General features: G+C 39.1%; 1 protein-coding gene across 2 annotated transcripts in view; it reads right to left on the bottom strand.

Moving 5' to 3' along the window:
• Positions 1-19,977, bottom strand: part of VPS41 (VPS41 subunit of HOPS complex) — a 409,984-nt gene that overhangs the window by 344,956 nt on the left and 45,051 nt on the right. Inside the window, exon 4 of one of the 2 annotated variants that reach the window (XM_043463545.1) lies at positions 16,488-16,565. The exons of the other annotated variant lie outside the window; for it this stretch is intronic. Coding sequence (XP_043319480.1) covers positions 16,488-16,565 — 78 coding nt within the window. The remainder of the gene's footprint in view (positions 1-16,487; positions 16,566-19,977) is intronic. 2 annotated transcript variants of the gene reach the window in all.

Here is a 19,977-nt window from a genome sequence, read left to right as displayed (position 1 = left end):
GGGGAGTTCCTCTTTCAGTATCCTCTCTTTTTGCCTTTTCATACTGTTCATGGGGTTCTCAAGGCAAGAATACTGAGGTGGTTTGCCATTCCCTTCTCCAGTGGACCACATTTTGTCAGACCTCTCCACCAGGACCTGACCGTCTTGGGTGGCCCCACATGGCATGGCTTAGTTTCATTGAGTTAGACAAGGCTGTGGTCCGTGTAATCAGATTGGCCTGTTGTCTGTGATTGTGGTTTCAGTCTGTCTGCCCACTCAAGCTAATGAAAGATTTGTTTGCAAGTTATTAAATTTGACTGGTTGGTGACTTCTGATTGAGACATCACAAGAGCTACCCAAATCAATGCTGTTATTTCTACTTAACAACAATGAACTATTTAATTACAAATCAATTTAGAAGTTTATATACATACTGACAAAGTATAGAAACTAACAATTCTCAAGAGTACATGGCCTCATTAGTAACCAAAAATATATATATATACCTGAGATCAATTCCCATTTTATAGAAATTTAAGTGGCAAAGAATGTTTGAATGATGACAGTCAATGCAACTTGATGAGATATACCAACATATTCTCACCCAGTGCTGGTGGGAATATATTTTGGTACAACTTAAGTGCAATGAGTCCCTTGGACTGCAAGAAGATCTAACCAGTCCATTCCAAAGGAGATCAGTCCTGGTTGTTCACTGGAAGGACTGATGCTGAAGCTGAAACTCCAATACTCTGGCCACCTCACGCAAAGAGTTGACTCATTGGAAAAGACCCTGATGCTGGGAGGGATTGGGGACAGGAGGAGAAGGGGATGACAGAGGATGAGATGGCTGGATGGCATCACCAACTCGATGGACATGAGTTTGAGTAAACCCTGGGAGTTGGTGATGGACAGAGAGGCCTGGCATGCTGTGATTCATGGGGTCATAAAGAATCGGACACAACTGAGCAACTGAACTTAACTGAAGTGCAACGAAATAGTCAACAAACCTTAAAAATGTTCATAGTATAGCACAGGAAACTCTACTCAGTACTCTGTAATGACCTACATGGTAAAAGAATCTAAGGAATGACTATATGTAGATGTAAAACTGATTCATTTTGCTGCACACCAGAAACTAATACAGCACTACAAATCAACTATTTGTTGTTGTTGTCTAGTCGCTAAGTCACGTCCAACTTTTGCAACCCCATGGACTGTAGACCAACAGGCTGCTCTGTCCATGGAATTTACCAGACAAGAATACTGGAGTGGGTTGCCATTTCCTTCACCGGAGGATCTTTCCAACCCAGGGATCAAACCCGCATCTCCTGTTTGGCAGGCGGATTCTTTACCACTGAATCACAGGGGAAGCCCCAAACTCAACTACAATCCACTAAAATTACTTTTTAAAAGATGTTCATTATGTCTGCCCTGCTGATTTCACCTCAAAGGATTTGTTCAAAGGAGAGAATCAGTCACAAGATTCTCCAGCCCACCTAAGAATGTTTATGCCTCTATCTCGCCTAGATTTAGCATCGTTCTTTAGGTGTATAGGGCACTGAAAAGTTGGCTCCAGGCAGTTTTACACCTGCTTTTTTTTAAAATAGAGAAACACATTCTATATGATTAGAATGCAATTCAGCTGCCCCCTCCTCCCTCCCAATTCCCGCTTTCAACTCAGGCCTAGCCTAAACAACCAATAGCCACTAATTCAGGTAGAAGAATGCAACCCAACCAGACTCAAAGTCCTTCCTGGTAGATTTTACCCACAGTCACTGATGGAGTCCTACCTTGTTTATGAGGATTATAGTTCTGAGGCATCATCAGTCTTGGACTGTGGGCTACCCATGGTGCCCACCAGACAAAAAAAAAAAAAAACCTATCCCAGAAGTGAACGTTGCTCTAAGATGCTATGCGGATCCCAAAGACCCACTTCACTTACAAGAGAGCCAGTAAATTGCACAGACAGTTAAGCCTGGCTGAGATGGATTTCTGTCACTGAGCAACCCAAGTTCCCTGACTAATATATTAACTTTCATACACTACATAAAATGCAGTCAAATGTTAAGACTACCTAACAGTATTTAATTCTCTCCCTCTGAGATGAAACTCAATTCCTCCAGAAAATTTAATGAAATTCTGGAAGACTTTCAGCTAACAAGGGAGATGTACCCAAATGAGATATTCAGTAGAGAATTTGTTCATTTCATTATTTCAAACAAACCCATTTTTCCTGTCTAAAATAGAGCACCCATGCTAAGGGCGAACCTAAAAAAAATTCTAACTTATTCAGTTATTCCTTTCTGAGTTACTGCATCATTTCTATAAAAGGCAGAGGCCCCCCTAAAAGGAATATACAATATAGAAAATGGATTACTTGTGCAAATACAGAACCAAAATAGAAAAAAGATATTGGCAATACTGGCAAAATTCTTCCATTTCACATGTGCATTGAACTTCTGGTATTTTCCCCAACCATATTTCATTGGTCAGAAACAATGAAAATACTGTATAAGTAACAATGCACTAATCAAAGGTGCCACTGGACCTCCAAAGAAGACATTCAGATGGCTAACAGGCATGTGAAACGATGTTCAACATCACTAAATATTAGAGAAACGCAAATAAAAACAACAACGTATCACTTCAAACCTATCAAAATGGCTATCATCAAAAAGTCTAAAACTGCACATGTTGGTAAGTATACAGAGAAAAGGGAACCCTCCTACACTGTTGGTGAGAAGGTAATTTGGTGCAACCACTATGGAAAACAAATGAAGGCTACTTAAAAAAATAAAAACAGAACTGCCATATGATCCAGCAACTCCACTCCTGGGTATATTTCCAGAAAAACAGAAAATACTAATTTGAAAAGACAGATGCACCTCAAGGCTCATATCAGCATTACTTGCAATAGACATGACATGGAAACAATCCAAGTGCCCATCAACAGCAAATTTGATTAAGAAGAGGAGGTTGGTACACACACACACACACAATGGAATATTACTCAGCCATAAAAAAGAATGAACCACTGCCATTTGAAGCAACACTGATGGACCAAGGGAATATTATGCTTAGTGAAATAAGTCTGACAGAGAAAGACAAATACTGTATGAGATCACTTTCATGTAGAATCTAAAAAACCAATACAAATGTATGTATGTGCAAAACAGAAACAGAGTCACAGATATAGAAAACAAAGTTATGGTTGATAAAAAGGAGAGCGAGCAGGAAAGGGACAAATTAGGGGTTTGAATTACTATAGATGAAACAAATAAGCAACAAGAACTGCCACATAACTCAGGGGATTGTACTTATTATCTAGTAATAACCTATAATGGAAGATAATCTGTGAAAATACTAACTGAATCACTATGTTATATGCCTGAAACTAACACAATATTACAAATCAACTTACTTCAACTTAAAAAAAAAAAAAAAAACCAAGGAAAATGTTAGATAAAAATTTTTTTTTCTTAATTTTCCCCTTTGACTCATAACTTAAAGGAAGGCCAAAGAAGCCAAAAACTAGATAATTTAGATCCCACTCTGTATGGTGTTGTTTATACTATCAAGCACCTTAAAGAATACCCAACAGTTACATAAATGCACCTAACATTTTGAAGTGTAGATAACACCACTGGGAACATGTTATTCTTTCTAGTTTGCCATTTTTATTTTTAAAAAGCAGGTTTACTGAGATGTAACTGACATACAGCAAACTGTATATATTAAATTTGGCAAAATTGTGACATAAATATATACTAGCGAAACCTTTGCCACAATCAATATAATGAATGTACAGCCCTGAAAGTTTCTTAAAGCCACTTTTGAGATTTTTATACATTTTTTAAAATTTCATAATATAGTTGATTTATAATGTTGCATTTGTTTCTGTTGTACAGCAGTGTATCAGTTATACAAATATTCACTCTTTTGTAGATTCTTTTCCCATGTAGGTTATTATAGATTATTGTGTACAGTTCCCTGTGCTATACAGTAGGTCCTTATTAGTTATCTATTTTATATATAGTAGTGGATTTTCAGGCTTTCCTGGTGGTTCGCGCCCTAAACAGGAAGGGCACATGCCAATGCAGGTAACATGGGTTCAATCCCTGGGTCATGAAGATCCCCTGGAGAAGGAAATGGCAACACACTCCAATATTCTTGCCCGGGAATGGAGAAAGGAGCCTGGCAGGCTCCATGGAATCACAAAGGAGTCAGACACGACTGAGCAGCTAAACAAGTATGTATGTCAACCCCAGCCTCCCAGTTTCTCTCTCCCTGCCTCTTTCCCCTCCCCCGGTAACTGTAAGTTTGTTTTCTATATTCATGACTTTATTCCTGTTTTGTAAATAAGTTCATTTGTGCCACTATTTTAGATTACACATATAAGCAATATCATATGATGTCTGTCTTTCTCTAACTTAATTCACTTAGTACGATAATCTCTAGATCCATCCACATCACTGCAAGCGACATTACATTGTTCTTTTTATGGCTGAGTAAGATTCCATTGTATATACGTACCACATCTCCTTTATCCATTCCTCTTTTGATGGACATTTAGGTTTCTATACTACTTTTGTAATCCCACCATACTGTTAGGGGAAACATGCTGACTGAAACCACCCATCCTGACCAGGAACTACAGGAACCATTGCATGAGTTACTTTATGACAGGAAGTCCTGGTAAGGAACATGGAACTGAAAAGTCAACACCAACTGGAAGAATTCGGGAAACGTCAAAAGGAGACGGCACGTGTCCCACCACCTCCCAGAACTCCTCTCGTTTGGCATCCACGTCGGCTGAGCAACGAGTGTGCCACCAGGAAGGGCCCTGCGTCAGGATGACCGGCCACAGACCGTCTGGAAACTAATCCCATCACCATAAAACCAGAGGCTGTGTGCCCCATGACACAGGAGTCCTCCTGGGTCCCCTCACCCTCCTGCTCTCTGCCCAGGCACCCCTTGCCAAAGAAGTCTCTTGCGTTCTCAGCACACCTGTCTCCTTGGACAATTCAATTCCGAGTGTTAGACAAGAGCACCCCTTCAGGCCCTGGAAGGGGTGCCCACTCCTGCAACAATACCATTTCTCTGCCCATCTCCAGGCAACCACTGATCTGCTTTCTGTCACTATAGATTTGCTTGTATTTTCTAGAATTGTATATAAATACAGCCATATAATGTGTGTTTTCAAAGATTCGGGTATGACTTAGCAACCGAACAACTTAACAATATGGTATGTAGTCTTTTAAGTATGGTATCTTCAACTTAACCCGATAGATTGGAGATCCATCCATGTTGTAATGTGTCTCAAATGTTCATTCCTTCCTGTGGATGAACAGAAGGCCATCATGTGGATGTGTCACATTCTGTTTATCTGTTCACTAGAGATGGACATACAGACCCACTTTAGAGTTATTATAAACAAAAAATTACACGAACATTCATGCACAAGTCTTCAGATCAGCATATGCTTTCATTTCCTGAAATAGCTGGATCGTATAGTAAGTGCGTGTTTAATGTTTTATAAAACCACCATACTGTTTTGCAAAGTGGTTACATCTTTTGACGTTTTCACCAGTAGTGGATGAGATTCACTTTCTCTACGCCCTCACCAAGACTTGGTATGGTCAGTCCTGAAGTGTAATTTTAGCCACTCTAAGAAGTGGGAGAAATATCAATAACCTCAAATATGCAGATGACACCACCCTTATGGCAGAAAGTGAAGAAGAACTAAAGAGCCTCTTGATGAAAGTGAAAGAGGAGAGTGAAAAGTTGGCTTAAAGCTCAACATTCAGAAAACTTAAGATCTTGGCATCCGGTCTCATCACTTCATGGCAAATAGATGGGCAAACAGTGGAAACAGTGGCTGACTTTATTTTTTGGGGACTCCAAAATCACTGCAGATGGTGACTACAGCCATGAAATTAAAAGATGTTTACTCCTTAGAAGGAAAGTTATGACTAACCCAGACAGAATATCAAAAAGCATGGACATTACTTTGCCAACAAAGGTCCATCTAGTCAAGGCTATGGATTTTCCAGTAGTCATGTATGGATGTGAGAGCTGGACTATAAAGAAAGCTGAGCGCCGAAGAATTGATGGTTTTGAACTGTGGTGTTGGAGAAGACTCTTGAGAGACCCTTGGGCTGCAAGGAGATCCAACCAGTCCATCCTAAAGGAGATCAGTCCTGAATGTTCACTGGAAGGACAGATGTTGAAGCTGAAACTCCAATACTTTGGCCACCTGACGTGAAGAGCTGACTCATTTGAAAAGACCCTGATACTCGGAAAGATTGAAGGCGGGAGGAGAAAGGGACGACAGAGGATGAGATGTTTGGATGGCATCACCGACTCAATGGACATGAGTTTAGGTAGACTCTGGGAGTTGGTGATGGACAGGGAGGCCTGGCATGCTGCAGTCCATGGGGCAGCAAAGAGTCAGATACGACTGAGCAACTGAACTGAACTGAACTGAAGAAGTGTACAGTGCGTATGTGTGCATGTACAGTGTGGTATGCATCATTTCTATCAATTAAACTAAAAAAAGCTAAAGTGCAAAGAGCTAATAGCTGCCTGTACAAGTAATGGATTTCTTCTTACTAGAGATACAAACTAAGGACTAAACAACTAAATGATAAGGAAACTATAAAAGAATTTCATGTCTTAGATGAACAAAATATCCTTTAAGTTTTCATTTATGATACACATCATGATTTTGTCAACTGCAAAAAACTTGGTAATTATAGCCAAAGAAATAATTTTTAGAGAAGGCTCATAAATCAAAGCAATTCTTAGGATTAACATATACACACTATTACAGTAGATAACCAACTATATATAATTCCTACAGTATAGCACAGGGAACTATATTCTATATTCAATGATAAACCATAATGGAAAAGAACATGATAAAGAATGTATACATATATAGATGTGTGTGTGTGTGTGTGTGTATAACTGAATCACTTTTCAGTCAGTACATCTGAAACTAACACAACATTGTAAATGAACTATACCTCAATTTTAAAAACAAAACAATACAGATAGAAAAACAGACCTTGTTTATGGAAGAAGTAACACACCCTTACTTTGAAACATACTTTGTCAGGGTTTCCAGAGACCAAAAAGTCTATTATGAACAAAAAACAAATTCAAGGTATAAGCTGTTATTGTTGTTCTTGTTCAGGTGGTAAGTCGTGTCCGACTCTTTACGACCCCATGGACTGTAGCATGCCAGGCTTCCCTGTCCTTCACCATCTCCTAGTTTGCTCAAATTCATGCCCATTGAGTCAGTGATGCTATCTAACCATCTCACCCTGTGCCACCCTCTTCTCCTTTTGCCTTCAAAGGTATAAATTATTTGCTATTAAACTGTATATACAGACTCTTGTATCCATATATAAAGTCTTCTGGTTCAGGACACCCAGTTTCCCATCACTGTTGCGGTTTCATTCACTTCCCTCAACACTCCAAACTCAGCGCCCACAAATACACTCAGGAAATCACTTCTTTTGTTTTTCCTTCCACCCTTCTGGCAAAGTTTCTGCCTAATTTGCTCTCATTGCATCTCACGATCCATTCCTTCCTCTCCAGTCCTTTATATTCCAGCTACTGGAGAAGAACAAAATGTATGTGCAGATTAGGTCTGTGACCAACATTCCCTGCCCTCTGTGACACCCTGTTTCATAGGAAGCATGCAATACTCTGTGTTTAGATCCACTCCAACAATCAAGAAATGCTCATCCTTCAAGAGTCACCTCAAATTTCACTTCCACACATGTACAAACTTGAACACTCCTCCTCTAAGTCTCCACACTGTTCATGATCCTTTTACTGTTCTGACTTTGCCAAATAATGATGCCGCATCTGGAATTGTACACTATGGATGGGATGTGCTTCAGGTTGATAAAGAACTACCCTATGGCCAATAGCAGAGCAGGGTTATCTCTTTTCAAGGATAGAAGGTTTATGTTTTCAGATCTGCTCTGAGGGTTCTTTTAATGAATCATCGCCCCCACACTATCGTGGATACACTATGAATGAGCCTCAAAGAGCTGGGTTCTTCAGGATAATAACGAATGCCTGGGATTTGTATTTACTCTCAAAGAGATGATCATGCACATATGATTCCCCTTAACATACACACAATTATCTTTCTTAATGTCTTATTTATTTGCCCACTCCAGGTCTTAGCTGCAACATGCAGGATCTAGTTAACTGAGACCAGGTATCCAATTCACACGCCCTGCAGTGGGAGCACAGAGTCTTACTAGCCTCTGGACCACCAGCAAAGCCCCACAATTATCTTGATGGAGAACAGGACCAGGAAGGTGTAAAACCTTGATCATCTGGAATATGGTCCAGACACATGGGACTTTACAGACACAGAACTATTGGTGCAGCCAGGTTTCATTACTTTCTCACAATCACCAGCTTTTATGCTGAGCACTAAGGATGCAAAGAGAAATCAGAGAAACTGCCTCAGGAAACACATTTTCTGGATGGAATGACCTCAACACAGATATAAATAAACTTTGACAAAGTACTGGATATTCCAGAAGAAAAGGAGATGATTAAATCATGGGAAAAAAAAAAAAAAAGACGTGTTTTTGAACATTAAAGATGCAATCTAAGAAGGTAAGGTTAAAGGACAATCAATTTTCAGGATCATGTTCGCCAAGAAGGCAAGAAGAAAGAAGATAATCATTTCTTTTGCTGAATTGTAAAAATAAAGATGGATGAGCCTACAAACAACATTTATATACCAATACCCAAAAAAGAGAAAACAGGAGCTGGTTTATAGTATAGATGAATTCCTCTAAACCAAAGAGAGCAGCAAAAGGCCAGAAATGCAATCCAAAGACGACTGAGTCTCAAAGCCCTAAGAGAGAAATGAGACCATGGTCACTCACTCCCAGGCAGGGTCCAGTCACAAAAAAATATCGTTTTAAACCTCGGGGGAGGAAAATGTCTTAGATATGTGAGGAAGGCCTAGAATGAATCAGAAGAGAAGACCAGAAGAGTACATGGGCAGTGAACAGAGAAACAAAGCAGCTCGAGTCCAGCTCCCCTCCAGCGTCTGGTCTTGGCACCTTTCACATCTAGAATGATCTCCAAAGTCTCCTCAGCTTCTACACTTTACTGACTGTATGAATTCCCCATAGCAACTAGGAAAAGTCTGAGTATATCTTAAAAACTTGCCAAGTATCACTGAATGAGAGGCTTACTTTCCATAAGTAGGAGTTAACATTCTGATAGCAATTTATAAATTTTCTAATTACAAATCCAATGGGAAGGTGAGGGTTGACTAATACACAATAGAGTGGAGATCTGACTCACAGGCCCTCCTGAGAGGCTAAGTAATGACAGAAAAAGGACCAGTTTCATGGGTATGTTTCAAGGCATTATTATCAGCCAGTATGTTTACTGGGTACCAAAAATCCCCGGAAACTAGAGACGGGGGAGAGGGGGTGGGGGCGGGGAGGAGGTACTACAGGAGACATGGCCTCTGCCCTCCAAAAGCTTAAGTGTGAATATGAAGCTGGAATTGACACGATGAGGTATTAACACTTCAATGAAACAGCAATAATTCAGGAGTTTGAAGGAGAGGACACTTCAGGACACACACATCACAGAAAGAATGGGATTTAATGGAAGAAGAACTTCCTTGGAATATGTGATTAAAAGGTTAGAACAAGCATATCCAAGTCAATACCTAGAAGACAGTGGGTAGATCACAATGACCAGGGAGGAAAGAAACTAAAACTGGTATTAGAAACATAGGTTTCAGCCATATGACAAGGGTCTTGGATGCTTAGACCTCATAGTGGGGTGTTCAGTTACTGCAGTGTGAGCTAGTTTTCACAGAAATCTAGGTTTTTAATTTCATGTGATCAAAAGAAAGTACCGATATTAGCAGTAAGGAATAGAATAATGCCGTTTGCAGCAACATACATAGACCTATAGATTATCATACTAAGTGATGTAAACCAGAGAAAGACAATCATATACCACTTGTATGCAGGAATCTAAAAAAAAAAAAAAAATGACACAAGTGAACTTAAGAAAGAGAAATAGACTCACAGACATAGAAAAGAAACACAGTTACCAAAGGGGCAAGGAGTGATAAATTAGGAGTCTGGGATTTAAATATACATACTACTATATATATATGTGTGTGTGTGTGTGTATATATATAATAGATAACAAAAAAGGACCTACTATATAGCTATATAGCTCTGGAAATTATACTCAATATCTTATAACAACTTATAATGGGAAAGAATGTAAAAAAGAAATATATACACATATATGTGTGAGTGTGTGTGTAACTGAATTACTTTGCTATACACGTGAAAAACATTGAAAATCAACTCTATTTCAAAAAAATTTAAAACAACAACAAAAAACAACAAAGATAAAGCTGAAGGCTTATAGGGAGTAGACAGGAGGACTACATGAAGGAAGGAAGGAAGGAAGACATGAATAAACTCCTACAGTGTCTCTCCTGGTTTCTCTTTTGGCCATGAAACCCGCAGTGTCTGTCTTGTGAACCTTAGGAGTCAAGTAGTTTCTATACAATATTAAAAAGACTTACTTAGAAGCAGACTGTTAACAGAATCATTCCTGTTAACAGGAATAGAAATACCAATAGACTCTGCTATATGGAGTTCAAGGAGAACCCTGATCCCACTCTTCAAGAGATAAACTTTATATTTATAAATTTCCCAGTAAGACTGTTCAATTTTACCTTGCTTTCCAATCCCTTCCTTTTTGTAACCACCCATTTTATAGGTACTTAACTAATGTCCCCCACCATGGCGCCATGAGAGCCAAACCTCTGCATTTTCTATTCTCAACAAAGAAAACACCTAAAGATAAAGAGCAGAGATTTGCTTGGTCAGTGGAGTTCTTTGCTCTCCACGTGGCACACTTGGAAGAATAAAGATTTAAAACACATGAAATAAGGCTCCAAAAATAATTTGTTCATTGCTTCAAAGTATGTATTCCTAATGAATAATTTGCTCACAGTTTCATAGTCTTCCTAATTGAACTGTGGTGTTGGAGAAGACTCTTGAGAGTCCCTTGGACAGCAAGGAGATCAAACCAGTTAATCGTAAAGGAAATCAACCCTGAATATTCATTGGAAGGACTAATGCTGAAACTGAAGCTCCAATACCGTGACCACCTAACACAAAGAGTCGACTCATTAGAAAAGACACCGATGCTGGGAAAGATTGAATCAGGCAGGAGGAAAAGGGGACAACAGAGGGCGAGATGGTTGGATGGCATCACCGACTCGATGGACATGAGTTTGAGCAAGCTCTGGGAGACAGTGAAGGATGGGGAAGCCTGGCGTGCTGTAGTCCATGGGGTCACAAACAGCTAGATACGACCAAGAGACTGAACAACAACAACAACAAAAAATTAATATAGTTAAGAAGGCTATTAAAGAAAAAGTAACTACTATGATCAATGACATCATATGGGTATGGACACCATGTGGGAACTTAAAAGGAATTTGAGATTCTCTAAGGATTCTGAAGTCATATGTCACACACTGTGTAAGCAATTAAGATAACCTTTACTCAGGAGAATATGATCTGATCCATATTCAAGCAGGGAATTTTCTAAGCAACTTGAGCCCTTTACCTGAGAAGCTAGGCCTATTTTAATTTTTATTCTGTGAGTTAAGTAAAATTGAACCTTATCAATTCAATCTGAATTTGAATTAATATAAAGTTATACCTAGGGATAAAATCTTTAAAAAACACATGTGTGGCTAAAGCATTTTAATGAGTATCCTTTCAGATGTATTGAAATCTCAACATCAACATGCAAAATAAATCATCACCCTGGTGGTTTACACTTTTGATCAACAAAGAAGAGTCATAGATGGGTGGGTAGCACAGGCTCCTCTCTATCAACCTTTTTATGTAATGATAGAAGAATATACAGTGAAAGAAAAATCTCAGTGGTGTGATCCATTTATATAAAGATCTCTGAACAAGATACCAACTTAGAAAATGTGCTGGTATTTAGAAACAAGTAGAGGAAAAGGTTGCTTCAACAGGAAAAGGATAATTTGAGCACTGCTCCCTGGTGGCTCAGACGGTAAAGTGTATGCCTGCAGTGCGGGAGACCGGGGTTCAATCCCTGGGTTGGGAAGATCCCCTGGAGAAGGAAATGGCAACCCACTCCAGTACTCTTGCCTGGAAAATTCCATGGACTGAGGAGCCTGGTAGGCTACAGTCCATGGGGTCGCAAAGAGTTGGACATGACTGAGTGACTTCACTTTCAAGGTTAGAGAGACATACACATGTGGAGGTATTTCTGTAGGTGCATGTGCATGTTACTGAGGTATAATTCACACAGAATAAAGTGCACAAATCTCAGATATGTGGTTCAGTGATTTTTACACACGTACACACCCAGGAAACCACCAAGATAGAGACAATTATTAATACTTCAGAAGATTCTACCTGTGGTCTCTCCCAGGTCAAATAATAATCTGACTTCTATCACCATAGTGTGATTTTTGCCTTCTCTTGATCAGCATAAAGGGAATCATGCAACATGTACACATTTGTGTCTGGCTTCTTTGGTTGAACAGTAAGACAGTAAAATTCATTCATGCTGCTGCATGCTGCAATAGTTTCTTCTTTTTAATCACTGAGAATATACCATCATGGGTTTATCCATTCTTCTATGGACGGACATTTGGGTTGTTTCTAGTTTGGAGTTATTACAAATTAACCTATTAACATTCTTCTACACATATATATTTTGGGGGACACAGGCATTGCATTCAGTTTTCTTGATTGTGTACTTAGGAGTGGAATTGCTACGTCATCAGTAAGCCATCTGCTTGGCTTTTGTAGAGTTAATCTGCTAATCAGTATTTCTCCTGAAATATTAATGGGAAAGCAAATCACTTTCAACATGCAGAATGATTTGTTTAGTTACTTCTTCTTTTATATAATATGCATTTAAAGTAAAGTTATACAGCACCTAGTACAATGACTCTATTCCAATACAAATAGCAGAATCATTTGGGAAACCTTTGAAAAATATTCTTTTATGTCCCCATCCTCTGACAAACAAAACCCTATCAATAAATGAGAATCGTGAATATTGCTTCATCACTTCAATCAAAAACTATAAATACAATGAATGGGTTAAAGAGACAGTTCTTGAGAAAATAAAAAAAGTGTTATGCAAGTGTAAGGTATTATTTTATCTAATTTTAATTTGTTTAAATTAGTTTCACCTAGAAGTAATTCACTAATTTTTTTTAATACTTGTTTCACTCTTGCTACATTTCAAATGAAGAAAACAGTTCTTGATTGAATATGGCAATCACTGCAAAGAAAATCTGCAAATTAAAGCCATAATGGTGTTTTTAGAATTGAATGCTTTTCCAAGAGTACTGATACAGAGCCCCCCCACCCCCAAGCAACCACATCATCAGAAATGGGAAAATAAAATAACAAAGCAGAAAACTCATCTGAGATGAGAAGGTGAAGATTAAGCCTCCTTTCAAAATATGACATTCTGAAATTTGTCACCTCAAAGTCATATACTTTATACGGTAATGGTTCATGTAGACTCAGGGCCTCGTGAAAAACTTCTCTACAGCAGACTATTAAATTCTGGTGTCAGGTAAACAAACAAAAAGAGCACCAAACCATCTTTGTCTCCTACCAAAAATAAGTGCAAGCTATAAAGAACTTAAATTTCAAAGAGGTCATATGGGCAGGCCTGAATACAGAGAACCAGGAGTTACCTGGGAAAGGATGTAAAATACACCTGACATAAAACTAATATCAGAGAAGATAAAGCTGAAGGCTTATAGGGAGTAGACAGGAGGACTACATGAAGGAAGGAAGGAAGGAAGACATGAATAAACTCCTACAGTGTCTCTCCTGGTTTCTCTTTTGGCCATGAAACCCGCAGTGTCTGTCTTGTGAACCTTAGGAGTCAAGTAGTTTCTATACAATATTAAAAAGACATACTTAGAAGCAGAATGTTAACAGAATCATTAAACTGGAGCTGGAAGTTTAAGACAGCATCCAAGCAAGCTTTTAGTGAAGAGAGCTCTGCCCAGCACCAGCTCATGTTTTAATGGATGAGAAACCTGTATGTGGGTCAAGACACAACAGTTAGAACCCTGTATGGAACAACTGATTGGTTTAGGATTGAGAAAGGAGTACCACAGGGCTGTCTGCTGTCACCCAGTTTGTTTAACCTATATGCTGAGCACATCATGAGAAATGCCAGGCTGGGAGTTACTAGCCGGGATCAAAATACATGGGAGAAACATCAACAACCTCAGATATGCAGATGGTACCACTCTAATGGCAGAAAGTGAAGAGAAACCAAAGAGCCTCTTGATGAAGGTGAAGGAGGAGAATGAAAGAGCCAGCTTAAGACTAAATGTTAAAAAAACCTAAGATCATAGCATCTGGCCCCATTACTGCATGGCAAATAGAAGGGGAAATCGTGGAAGTAGAGACAGATTTCCTCTTCTTGGGCTTTAAAATCACTGCAGATGGTGACTGTAGCCATGAAATCAGAAGACATTTGATTCTTGGCAGGAAAGCTATGACAAACCTAGAGAGTGTGTTGAAAAGCAGAGACATTACTCTGCTGACAAAGGTCTGTACAGTAAAGGCTATGGTCTTCCCAGTGGTCACATATGATTTTAAAAGCTGGACCATGAAGAAGGCAAAGCACCAAAGAATTGATGCCTTCAAACTGTGGTGCTGGAGAAGACTTCTAAGAGTCCCTTGGACAGCAAGGACATCAATCTGAAGGGAAATCAATCCTGAAACACTCACTGGAAGAACTGATGCTGAAGCTGAAACTCCAGTATTTTGGTCATCTGATGTGAACAGCTGACTCACTGGAAAAGTCCCTGATGCTGGGAAAGATTGAGGGCAGAAAGAACAGAGGGCGTCAGAGGATGAGATGGCTGGATGGCACCACTGATGCAATGGACATGAACGTGGGCAAACTTCAGGAGATGGAGAGGGACAGAGAGGCCTGGCATGCTGCAGTCCATGCGGTCGCAAGAGGCTAGGTCCTATACCACATGTCTGGGCAACTGAACAACAACAATGGAAAGACCAAATGCTTATTATATCATCAAAATGGGTATCCAGTGTCAAGTAAGGAGAAGAGAAAAGGTCAACAGTATATCCCCCTTGGACTTCTCTGGTGGTCCAGTGGTTAAGATCCTGCACTTTCAATGCAGGGAACATTCAAAACAGGTTCGATTCCTGTTTGGGGAACTAAGATCCCAAATGCTGTGTGGTGTGGCCAAACAAAAAATAAAGGTATATTCCTCTTGTCTGAAAGGGATGCTGAAGCAAAACAACAACCCACCATTTACCTGATGGGATCAGTGATTAGAGTGCATATTTCTCTCCCTGGACTATTCCAAAAATTCCAAGGATTCCTTCATTATTTGTGGTGCCCTTTCCTTAAAGCAAAACAAGGCACCCTGAAACCTTTCATATACAATGTGTCAGCTTTAGAAACTGTAAGCTTCTTTGTAAGCTACACCAATTCCTCATGATGAAACAAATGCTGAGTCTTTCTTCACAAAAGGAACATCTGCTCCCTAAAATGGTCACCTTTTTCATCCCAAAGGTTCACGTTCTCACAACCTTGGACACTTGATACTTTCAAGGCCCATCTTAAACACCAAAATGAAGCTTCAAATTTAACACTGCTTTTACCCTTGGTGATTCCAAATCACAGTTAAAGAAATAAAAAGCCTGGCTCTTCTCTTTCAATCAATATAATTCCCTAAGAGTTCAACCCTCAAAACATTCACATAAAATATTAGCTTTATATATTTAGAAGAGATAAACTTAACCAGCAAGGTGATCAATCAATTTTCAATTACATTTGGCATCTGGAGAAGATGATGGTGCATGTTCTTACAACTGACATTAGTCATCAAATGAGGGGCTTCACACTTCAAGGATTCCACAACGCCCTTCCCCCACCCCCACCCCCCACCCCACCCCCGGCTATGAAAATCAGCACCATGAATCACCAATAAAAGTAAAGCTTTTTCTTTTAATAACAATCCACCTAGACACCCCACATTGTTACAATTTAAAATGAACATACATAGGGGTATTTTAAATGCTCCATTTAAAGCCAAATAGATGGCTACAATTACCTAAAGATCTGCAATTAAACAGATTCATAAAAAATACATTTTTAAAAGGATTTTCTGTAGAAGATACCAATGAAAATACATAATGTGTGTATGTGTATGCCTATAAATAGACCTCTCTCTTTGTAAGTTCACCTTTAAAATTTTTAGCATGGGCTATAAAGTTCAGAGTAGAACTCTTAGCAGTCTGATTTAACTGATAATGACCCTTTCTTTATGCTCTTAGAACAAATGGCTAAAACAAATATTCCAAAGCACAAATTTCAGCATGAAATTCAGTTCACACATTATTCTGGATACTTACTACATCAAACTTCTGAGTGATGTTCCCCTGGACATCAAGTAAATAAACCTTGCCATAATGTGTGCCCAGTGCCAAGAACTGTAAGAAGAACAGAGGGGTAGAGGGGTCAGTTTCTTAATGGACCACCCATACAATTAGCAATTAAACCACCTGCAAAGTCAAGACACTTAATGTGTAAGTGATCTGCAATGCCGTGGAAGATACACATTCCTTCGAGAAGGCTTGTTTCCAGCTTCAAGGAAATCGCAGAACAGGGCCTACTTTATTGTGATCGCGCAAGCTAGCTAGCTGTCAGAATGACTCATGAGGACCCCCATCTGCTGACAACTAATGGTGTGCATGCAGTCTGTATACAATGCCTGATGGACTGAGGCAGCAAATTAAAGGGTATTTGTGAAAGCACGATCAACCTATGGTTGAACTCAGCGTTTGAAGAGAATGATTAAGAAACTACCCTTCATTTATGGCAAATGTGTAAATCTGTGCTATCATTTAAGTTCAACACACACACACAGACATGCACACACACAACAAAGTCTTCTTTTGTAGAAAGGAAAATCCATGCCACATTGAGAGATGCAAAAACTCTGATGTACTTACACTATCATCATGAGAACACCTCACTAAAAGTAAATGATATTGTCAATGTTCATTTTCGAATGCAAAAAAGAAAAAAATCCTTTTCTGTCACACAAATAACTGCTGAGCTACATATTCATGGTATGACACAAAACACTAGTTCATAACTCCCACGGCTACTTCATTCTTTGAACTAACCCTAAAGAAACGAGAAGAAACTTTAGAACTACCTGAAATAAGACATGAGATTCCTCTTGCCTTTTATTTCTCTAAGCAGTCCTCAAAGAGTTCCAAAGTCTCTGTATTTCATTGCATGTGAGCCTGCCTCATCGCAACCTAGAACAAAATGCTCAGATTTACAGGCACTACTGAGCGTTTCAGTCAAGCAGCACCATTTTGAAAAAATAACCTTACAGAAAGTCAAGATTTAAAAGGATTTCTTGAAATGGAATTGCTGAAAATGAAATTTCAGATCAGGTGCTTAAAATATGAAGCCACATTAAAGAGTCACCAAAAGGGAAAGAAGGGGTTCATTAGAAATTCAGCCCCTGCAATGCCTTTCACTCCTGCAAGGTTGCCTTTTTTCAGAAAGAAAAAAAAAAGTCCCCCGGGTAAAAAATCAATACTGGTTAATAAAACATCAGGTGAGCAGACATAACTAGGTGTGACGATTCCGCTGCACAGGCCTGCCTGAATGCACCAGGTGCCAGGCCGATTACTCATCCAGGGCAGACAGCAGGCCTGGTGAAAACAGGATGCCGGGGCCCTGGAAAGAGAAGGGGAAAGAGCTAACTCTGCAGGGAGAGGAGCCTGAATATTTAAACTAAACAGGGCTGTTTCCTCCCAAGCAAAAGAACATTCTAATCAGAAATAGAGGACTCAGAGGAGTGGGATTTTTTCTCTGTAGTGACACTCCGACAATATCTGAAGAGAAAAACACCACATAATACTAGCTACAAACAGACAATACTTCATTCTGAGGCATCTGTGGCCCAAGAACGGGTTTTAAAGCACACTACACCCAAGTGCTTGATGGTGTTGACTCTCCTCATAAATACTGTATTTATTGATAGTTTGCTGAAAACTAAGGGGCTTGGGTCCTTAAAATACTTTAATGCTGGGTCACTCTCTGATAGCCCTTTGAAGGCCATTCTTGAACTTCCAATTATATTTTATCAAAATTTAAAGGTTCCATGCAGAGTACTTTATCCAAATAGGAATTCCTTCCCCCTTCTTTTTTTTTCAAAATCACTAATTTCTTTTGTTTAATGTTTAAGATAGGAAATATAAAATAATTATTTTAACATTAAAGTTTCAACCTAAAACTGTAATTACTTTAGCAGATCTCTGGAGGAAAAATGGACCCGTTTTTATGACAAGCTACTTTTTGCTTAGAAAAACATTTCATCCTTTGGATGAGACAAACTATTGTTGCCTTCTTTTAGAAAGAAATAACTATGGGCTCGTAAAACAATCAAATTTGATATGGCAATTGTATAGTTCTTTAAAAATTTAAACATCAACAGCTATTAATGAGTCATACTTTCATTTGCTAGTGGTTTTGACTATTTGAAATACAGGTTAAAAAATGCATAATTGGCCACAAATCACAAACAATATAAATCTTTTAAATATGATTCTCCTTTCAGACATGAAAAGCTTTGCACTTCTGTAACTACCAAATTTTTTTTTTCCTTTTAACCTAAGAGAACTTAAAATCCAGCATGGGCAAAAAATAAACTTAATTAGCTCCTTTCGGATTTAAACACAGAAACCTGATTCATAAACTAGCATTTGGGCACCCAATCCTTCTGAAGCATCCGCTAACATAACTGCTTTCACTGAATAATTAGACTTTTTGTTAAGTAAACAAGTGGAAGAAGTAATAAGCAGTCTTTTGGACACTACAAAAGAAACAAGAAGCAGCACGTTTCAAATGTGGTCAGCTGTATAATAATATCTATGTTTCCCCTGGTGCTTCACGGTATTCCAAGCACTAGAGCAGGGAGTCCCTACAATTACACATGAGGAAATGAGTTCTGAGAGTTGATGTGACTTCCCCAGAGACAATGAACAGCAGAACTAGAATAGGAATTAAGAGCTCAACCATCCTCAACTGGATCAGATACCTGGTAAATAGAGACATGGGCCTCAGATCAAGAGTGCATGTACTCAGGACTTGCCTAGTGGTCTAGTAGTTAAGACTGAACCTTTCAATGCTGGAGGGTAGGTTTGATCCCTGGCCAGGGAGTTAAGATCCCACATGCCTTGGGGTCAAAAACTGAAACTAAAACAAAAGCAGTACTGTAACAAACAGCAATGGCAACCCACTCCCATACTCTCGCCTGGAGAATCCCAGGGATGGGGGAGCCTGGTGGGCTGCCATCTATGGGGTTGCACAGAGTCGGACACAACTGAAGTGACTTAGCAGCTTAGCAGCAACAAATTCAATAAACACTTCAAAGAACGGTCCATATTAAAAAAACAATAGGGTGCATATTCTCAAACTTAGTCTGATTACAGTTCCCACTGTCAGGCTCCTTGGCAAGTTGGAATAAGTATGGTGTTAACAAAATTTGATCTCTGGAGAGGAACTTTGTTCTCCTTTTCATCCACTTTGTGGTTTATTCAGCATACATACACAAAACACCTACAATATGCTTAGACAATAAGCAAGTATGACTTAAAAGGATGAAGTTGTACAATAACAGACAGACATAAAAGATTAATTAAAATTAAATCCAAAGAGTATCCTTAAAATGCAAGTACAACTGACTCTTGAACAACACAGGTATGAACACGGAGTATCCACTTATACACAGATTTTTTTCAACAGCATATAGTTGGTCTTTAAACAGTGGTAGAGGGGAGCAGGTGTAGGGGCACCAACCCTTCCTGCAGTTGAGAATCT

The sequence above is a fragment of the Cervus canadensis genome, chromosome 3 (assembly GCF_019320065.1).
Source record: "Cervus canadensis isolate Bull #8, Minnesota chromosome 3, ASM1932006v1, whole genome shotgun sequence".
NCBI classification, from domain to species: Eukaryota; Metazoa; Chordata; class Mammalia; order Artiodactyla; family Cervidae; genus Cervus; species Cervus canadensis.
Note: the sequence above shows the minus strand (reverse complement) of the source record. Positions and strands in the feature narration are given on the sequence as shown.